General features: G+C 40.3%; 1 protein-coding gene across 1 annotated transcript in view; it reads left to right on the top strand.

Annotated features, from left to right (window-relative positions):
• The first annotated feature begins 296 nt into the window (after positions 1 to 296).
• LOC124164924 overlaps positions 297 to 8,637 on the top strand; it is a 124,224-nt gene continuing 115,883 nt past the window's right edge. Inside the window, exons 1-2 of the mRNA XM_046542155.1 lie at positions 297 to 320; positions 8,240 to 8,519. Of these exons, the coding sequence (XP_046398111.1) occupies positions 297 to 320; positions 8,240 to 8,519 (304 nt within the window). The remainder of the gene's footprint in view (positions 321 to 8,239; positions 8,520 to 8,637) is intronic.

The raw sequence follows: 8,637 nt of genomic DNA, 5'->3' as shown, positions 1-8,637 counted from the left end.
TGCACTTATTGAGCCTTGCTGTCGTGGATTTTGAACCTGTTTTTTCCTGAATTTAAATTTTGCTGTAAAATATCTCATGAGCCAGAAATTCCCGTGATAATAAATTAAATAAATTGAATATCGCATCCTGCGTGCAAGATTATTCGAAATATCGAATAATTCGGAGCACGATACTTGACGCCCCTGGCCCGCCATCAGAGAGGCCACCGGCCAGAGATACTCTCCAGCATCTGCACCCTCTTTTCCCGCCTTCCTCACGAGCCAACTAGCATTGTACACATTCGCCGTCAGCGGGGATGACCATTGACATGCAAATGGAGGTACGGGCGCCCGGGGAGGAACGGTCTCCGCGAAGTGGTCCCTTTCGGATTCGTGCGCAAATTGGTACGTTGGGACCCGGGGAAATTTGTGCCCGTTACGCCGCTGCTGCGGAGGAAAGTGTGCATCGGTACGTTTGCTCACAACAGGAGAGCGCGTGCTTGCAAACCACAGTTACGACAGACGGTGTATGGAGGAATGAATGGTGAAGGCCCATAGCAAAGACCTTGTCCGACACCGAAAATTCTACGTCTGATGTGTAAATGTGTAAAAAATAATTTTTGAAGATGAAAATACCTACAATTCGTTGTCTGTGGCGTAACTTCATGGAATAGCCTTAACATAATGAAATACTTAGCCAGTGAAAATATATAAGGATCTTTTGGTACGAGAATCCCGTCGCAGACTCCCAGAACAATTGGACCATCCGGTAACAATTAATGAATAAAGAGTGTGTTTTCCGGTAAACCTAATGAAGATATACTCGTAACATTTAAATAATCTTGAAGAACGGGCAGGCGGGGTTAAGGTGGGAATGGAATTCAATTTATAGGTAGTATGAAAGGGAATATACCTAACTGTAAACTGACCTCGAACGTCCATGATGGGAGGCGGGACGGCTAGAATAATTACCTGACGCTCCATGCAAACCTACCTTCACCTTAGTGATCTGAAATAGATAGGTACTTGGGAGAGGTTACCGACGGTTTAGATCATTTCCGTCGAGAGGGAAGGAATGAGAAAACCTGGAGTCGGCATTGGCCTGCTCAGAAAGCTGGCAAGGGGCCATGTTTTAGCGTCCCATCCGACGGACGGAGTGCAGTACTTAAGGTGCCATCAACAAACCTTCCAATTAGGTGACGGAAAGTCTCTGGAACTGTAAGGGCGGTAAGCCAGCACTATAGCTACCACAACAACTCGAACCATCATAGATCTCGTAATAGAGAAAATAGCCTGATATGTATCTCTGATTTTTGTTTTTATTTATCAACAAAATTCGCAGAGATCTAGTGATAAAACTACGTAGGCAAAGCACAAGTGAAATTAATGGGCTCTACGTACAACGCCAATGAAATTTAATTTTTATTTTAGCAAATGAAGATGGAGTTTAAAATTTTGTAGATATTAGAGATCTTAACCTTTTCACTGCTGTGACCGTAACTGGTACGTTCGCACGGCAGGCTGCTGTGAACGTACTTTTCCTTCCTCCCTGCCATGCGCTAAGCACTTTCGCCGAAGAACTCCAAAAGGTCGCTAATCCGGAACTCTGTCCTCGACGAGCTCACCCTCGCTGGCCCCTCTCTTCGACCCTCCGAGCGGGGGTCCTCCCTCCCCAAAAGTGACCGATCTGACTGCATTCAGAAAACCTATCAATCAATCCGATCTTCACAAAATGATTGTTTGCAACGCACTCCTGCCAATCAAGCAATCAAGTACGTCTTTGAACCGTGTTTCTGCGATGAAAAGTAACGATTTTGTTAACTTTGCTAAAATTTCCTTTTTTCCGGTGATGCGTAGCCACGTTTTTAGACGTGCTTGATTGCATGATTGGCAGGAGTGTAATGCAAACAATCATTTTTGATGATCGGACTGATTGATAGATCTTCAAAATGCAGTCAGAGCGGTCACTTTTGGGGAGGGAGGCCACCCGCTCGGAGGGTCGAAGAGAGAGGCCAGCGAGGGTGAGCTCGTTGAGGAAAGGGTGCTGGATTAGCGACCCTTCGGAGGGTGTACCGCGCCCATCCGTGAAGTACCTGCTCCATGGCGCCATGCAACGCATTATAACCATTCCGCCGCATGTGAGGACAAGGTTTTCGGAGATTGAACAGCAGTGAAAGCGAAGAAGGAAAGAAGTAATATTTGATGAAATAGATCAAAAGATAAAATTTATGCAGAATATTACTTGAATATGTGCAAAACAGTGAGTATATTCGTACAAATGCCACGTCCAACATTATGAAATTGCCCTGAGGGGTCGTTCACTCAATCAGCATTAGAATTCTGTGTATTAAAGTAAGAGAAAAACTGCAAACGAAGGAAAATCTTCCTCTTTCAGTCATTCTCGTGTTTGTTTAAAACAAAAATACGCCAAATTTGCCGCTCAATTTGCAGGAGTTAGTCACGCTATTGGAATAACGGTTGGGAAAATTGTTAAATGGTGAAAGGAACTGCCATCAAGTGTGTGAATAAAAGCAAGCCCAATGAGGCCTATGCATATTGTTGACTACTCAAATCAATATCTGTTCGGGGATATATTTCCTTGTCGGCACATTCAACTACCCATGCACATGAGTTTTTGCTCGAGGCAAGGAAATATTAAATCTCTTAAAAATGTGTCTAGCTCTTTCTTCAATGGCTTTGATTCACTCTGCAATTATCGCTTTCCTGCTAAACTGCACTCCAATTCAATACACGGGCACTCGCTATAGCTCCCTTCGGTAGACGACTGACGTGGCAAACAGACAGCTTTGCGTTAAGAAGTTTGGTATTCCTATTGCTAACATTTCACAGTAAAGTATCGTAGTAGTGGAATAGGGCTTAAAATGGGGTATCAAAGTGGCGGATAAGGATGTCTCGTACAGATATCCAGTTGAAAATTTGGTAGTTAAGTAAAGACCCTTTAAGTAGGATATGATCTACTAATGGATAGACTCTATTATCCTGGATGAGTGTTAAAAATTAATTCCCAAAGGCATAGATCAGTTGGAGCACCACCGTAACCTATCTAAATGAACCTTCAGGATGAAGCAGTAGGTTGTAGTTAGCAATTGTGAAAAGTTATTATATTTTTTATTTAAAATTATAAATTCTATACTCAATGAATATCGAAGGAAATTTGATAATTTTCTGTTGCAAGTAAATTTATTTCATGTATAAGTATTTTCAAGCATTTATAAAATGAGAATCATTTTGCATCAGCGAATAATATTTGATATGATGTTATTTACAAAAAAAGGAATCGTGTGGGGTTAGCCAAAGGAATAACTTGTATTAATATGTTCTGTTGATTTAATATACTTGAAATAAACTGGTACATAAGAGCATACGTTATGATCGAAAAGAAAAGAAATATCACAAGGGAAAGCATCCAGTCAAGTGATGTCACGTAATAATGTACTTTATTTATATATTTCATTCATTTATATTTCATCGCATACAATAAACATCAGCGATAGTAGAATGAAATTATACACCCCATAATAGCACTTGTTTAGTGGGGTGCCCGTCCGATACACATGGCAGCTCACACAAACAAGATTATCTAAGCATTAAGGCAGGTTTTTGCGCAGAAAAGTATTCATCATTACAAAAACATCAAAATAGATATCATAATAAAAAATTATGGATACTAACATTTCAAATGATATTAATGTAAATTAAAACTTATTTACAATTTTCCTCAAATGCTTTAATTTTATTGACCTGACCGATTTAATACATTTGTATAATTGTCAGTTAAAAAAGGTATTGAAATCGGTCGTGTGAAGAAAATTATGTATTTTTGTAAAATTACCAGTAATTTTAAAATTTAAAATACGTCATAATTCCATCAAATGAAATCTGAAGCAACCTTCTGTATTAGTAATTAACAATTATTCTTTTAAACTTTGGATCTCTTCATTGATGACGGATTATGCATAAACATCTCTAGCTAAAGCTGTTATTCAGATGGGGTTTTTATGCTTCAACTCCTTTCAGCTTTTACTGCCCATCAGAATTAGCCCTTGAATTCTCTCGAATATTAATAGTAATGGCCGCATTTAGATGAAGAACATTCGTTGCAGTTTATCACCCAACTAATTAATTGGTCGTACGAAAGAAATTTATTACCTACCTATGTTAATACCCTAGGAGTTAGAGCTCATCTAGAAAATAAATACCATATTATTGGACTTAAGACCTCAAAGTATGAGGTTGATCTCTCTGACTATTCTCCTTTCGGGGTGGATTTTCAACGCATAAATGCGCCTTTCTTTACCTTTGAGTACGTAATTTTTTTGCATGCAAATGGTAATGGAGCGTTGAGTGCATACTCACCATTCTCTCCTCCGGCAAACACCCAGGGAGCGGCTTAAAGCTTTATCACCAAAGAGGATCCCACGTGCACATTTGTACCTAATGTCCTCGTTGTTATTCGTCGGGTTACCTTCCGGTAATCGCGTGAGAGAGAGAGCCACTGTGTGAAAGAAGACTTAGGTATGCTTAATCACAAAGTAAAGTTGTTTTTACCGGACGTACTTCCAGTTACAGTCATCAAGGCGCTCATCAAGTACTAATTATTAAAAAAAAACTACCGCAGCATTGAAATTACGATTGGAATTTGTTGAGATGCGTAAAATGAGAGATTATAGAATTTATGAAAAGCTTTTACTCAGAGTTAAGTAATGCTAATCACTTATCAGCATAATATCATGATATCGCGATATCGCCGGCCTCGGTTGCGGAGGGGTAAAGTCCTCGCCTGCCAAACCAAAGGTCGCGCGTTCGAGTCCCGCCTGGGTAAGTTACCCTTTCCCAGGGCATGGATGTTTGTGATTGTTAATGTTATCAACCCCGATGTAAAGGCCGAATAGTGCTGTTTTCGGTGGTGTGTAAAATAAATAAATAAAAATAAAAATAAATAAATATTGTCTCACACTCGTGTAAAATCAAATAAAAATATTAGTGTAAAAAATGTACTAAAGTCGAAATGCAAGTTTACTAAATTCAATTCGTTTCGTGAAAGATACTGCCTCCAGCCACATGTGGGTGTAATTTTTCAAGTAATCGCCCACGATTTCTTTATCAGCCGAGCATGATAAATGGAACATTTAATTAAAAAGCGCATTAATTTCCAACCCTCATGGCTGCAAGAGGAGTCGGATCGGATCATACCTATGTGGCGAATTTAGAGGGATCATGATCTCCCACGAAAGTTTTTAATTTTTGATGTCGATTTTTAATATTTAATGATAGAATTTAATTGTTTGATAGTTGCTGTATCCTCAATTGTCTAAAATTCTTAAATTTCATTTGTTTTTTTTTATATCAAAATGAAAATTTAGGCTCCAAAATGAGAAATTTAAGTGTATTTTAAAGCGTTTTACACGGGAAGAAGGGGTTGATATTCTCTCCCCGTAAACGTAACGTAAACGTAACGTAAGTGTAACGTAACGAATGTCACACGATAAACTATCTGCTCCATATCAAGCCTTGCTAAGCACAACCACTCGCGTAATTTTTATTCCTAGGAGTGATGTTCTTCTACCGTGCTCCGATTTATCTATTTCTTTTCTGCTATTATTTCTTTTAACCGGAAGGTTTCGGGTCCAAATGCTTTCGCACTCCCCCAACAAAGATCCCTGAACAAGGCACCTCAGGGTATACAGGCCCCCTTGCATAGAGTGTATTTATATTTTTATTTATTTATTTTTTATACCAACAAAAACAGCTCTACACGGTCTTTTACATCGGGATTATTAATATATTAACAGTTTTAACTTACAGAGACAACCATGCCCGGGACAGAGATAACTTACCCAGGAGGGACTCGAACCCGCAACCTCCTGTTTGGCAGGCGAGGACTTCACCCCGCCGTAACCGAGGCCGGCACGGCTGTGCATGCACTCCACCCCCACCTACCCAAATCAGCCTTCAGGTTGAAAACTTGAATCAACTTAATGTAGCCTCTTTATGAGTGAAATTATTATAATTAGTGTTTCAGGAGGAATCTGCAATGCTTCAGGAGGTGGTAGGGGAGATAATTTTAAGCAATTTTTGTGCGTAAACATGGGGTCGCATCTCCTAAGATACTGAGCTACGGCAACGCAAACACTTTTTGGATGCACTTTTCAGGTACCATAAAAACGATTCTTCTTGGCATCCCACTTTTTTCGACATTTTACTATGCATTTTTAAGGGAATTGAATAATTATGGATGGACGAAAGTGATTGTAATTGTTAGAAACCAATAATTTTTGAGCTTTATTCAACGGTAGCTTTGAGAGAGTATCGACAATGCGGTGACAAAATTTCACCCAGTTGCAGAGTAATTGCTTCAGAGTAGACTTGCGCAGGAAAGGTTATTAAATATGTTGAGGAGAGTAATTACGTGAATGTGAAAAGGTTAGCACATGGAAGAGAGGGGTGGATAGTTGCATCGAACCAATTTCACGATTGCTGACATGCTGGGCCGCAGGGACACCGGCCCTATCCCTCTGCGCCCTTCAGCCTGGAAATCTTTGGCGTCCTCCTGTTCCGAAATTGACAAATGACGACACTCAGCATACAACATGTTACGCTCAGTATGGCAACATTGAGCTGTTAACTTGATTTCAATGATATATCATTAAACAGCATAATTAACACCATATTGAGTAAACAAAACAATAATTTAAATTAATATAATTCATTCTGGATCATTATGGTAGTCCTCCGCCTACATAGTGCAGACGCCCTCTGGCCATGGGCGTCCACTACCCTAAGAAGGGGTCCAGAAAGGGCCTGTTGCTGACTGATAGTGAAGGTGATGGTATTATGAAATGAAGATGATAGAATAATATCAAAGCGTTATAACCGTTTGTGAGATTAACCTTTTTTTGGAAAATTGCCGGTAATTTTTATTTTATCAAGAATCTGATAGCATTAGTTCAGTTGATTGAAAAAATTTGTAAAAGAAAAAAGGGCGATTCTATGTAAAAAAAAAAATTTAGAAGCTTGTGAAAAAAATATCAAAGGGCGAAGAAATTTGGATTGCTCAGGGTGACGCATCGATTCTCCACACACGGAATTCTCTTGAAATGTATTTGCACCGAACGGAATTCCTTTTGATTACGGTTCGAGCTGCTGGGAGAAGCGAGGTTGAGAGCTCACCGTTGGAAGCAGGTGATGACAGGGGAGTGAGGTGGAAACAGAGGCAACTGTTGTTTGGAAAGGAATGCCAAATTGCCGCGCAGGATCGAAGCGAATTGGAGTACAGAAGCAAGTGGGGTGAAAGGCTGTCTCCAACGTCGGGACGCAGAAATTAGACGTGTTTGACGTGCTACTCAGGTTGCCTGGAAACTAGCTCATTATACAGCACGAGTTTCGCAAAAATGTTCGCGTTCACTTCTACGAAGAAAAAGCGATGAGTGACACTTTGCTTTAAAGATCCTGCTGTCGTCATCGTATAATCGGTTTTCATAAGCTTTTGCCGCAACGGGCGGATAGAATTGCTCGTTGCTGCCTTCAAAGGGAATTTAGCTGGAAAATATTGATTTAATTCCTTGTCTTTGTTCTAGGCAACATTTTAATTTAATCGACCCCTCAGCTTTCCCGTGAGAGATTACGGGAACTCATTTTACTTTATTTGAACACTGCCGTTGCATAATCATTACTAGTTGATTCACAAAATATTTTCATTAAAACGAATTGATTGAGTCAGCGTACGTAGCTAAAAGGCCGAAGATGCTATCGACAATTTTCCTTGAGTAAAGCTACGATGAGTCTACTATTTTCCTGGACTCATAAGAGATACAGTACAGTTTTTGATCATTTTAACTTGAAGCCAAAAATGCCTCCGAGGCGTAAGCAACAAGTGAACACGCTGCTCCGCGAAATAAAGCCAAACCACATTTACAAACATCTTCATATCATTTATAAACATTTTTGGTCGAATAGTCTCTACGAATTCTTTTGTAATTAGATTGTAATTTCAACTTCCTTGACGACATCTGAGAAATTATAATAATTTAAAATTCCTTAGGTGATGGCTGGATAAAAAATTGTCTTGAAAATTTGTAATTGGATAGGAAATCGTTATTTTTTTATACAGTACCAAATAAAAGTATAAATCTGTCAAAATTTATTATTTTTCGGAATAAATTACCTAAAAACATTCGTTTACATCACTATTTCTATTTTGAAATTGAAATAACCAATTTTTTCTCTCTTGTATTTGCAGATTAGACTGGAGAAAGGCTGCTTCGCCATGTTGGACCATTCGGGCGCGTTGACGTGGGTCGTGGCGCTCTCCTACGTTCTGCTGGCGTTCGGGGGCGGAGGTGGGGGAGGAGGGGGCTGGTCTGGCGGCGGCGGCGGAGGCCTCGCGGCCGCGTGGGGTGTCGGTCCCTGTCGGATATCCGAATTCGCGTGCGCGAGCGGCAAGTGCGTCCGCCCGGATGCCTTCTGCGACGGCCGGGACAACTGCGGGGACGGCTCGGACGAACCACCATACTGCACAGGTGAGATCACATTGATGAAGAATTTAGGGCAGTGGGCCAATCAAAACGCACGTTATTTCGATATCATCTACATATGAGAGCGTTAGATGCCTTGGGGTACAAGGGATATTTTTTTCTA

Source organism: Ischnura elegans, chromosome 9, assembly GCF_921293095.1.
Source record: "Ischnura elegans chromosome 9, ioIscEleg1.1, whole genome shotgun sequence".
Lineage (NCBI taxonomy): Eukaryota > Metazoa > Arthropoda > Insecta > Odonata > Coenagrionidae > Ischnura > Ischnura elegans.
This window is presented reverse-complemented; position numbering and strand designations above follow the sequence as displayed.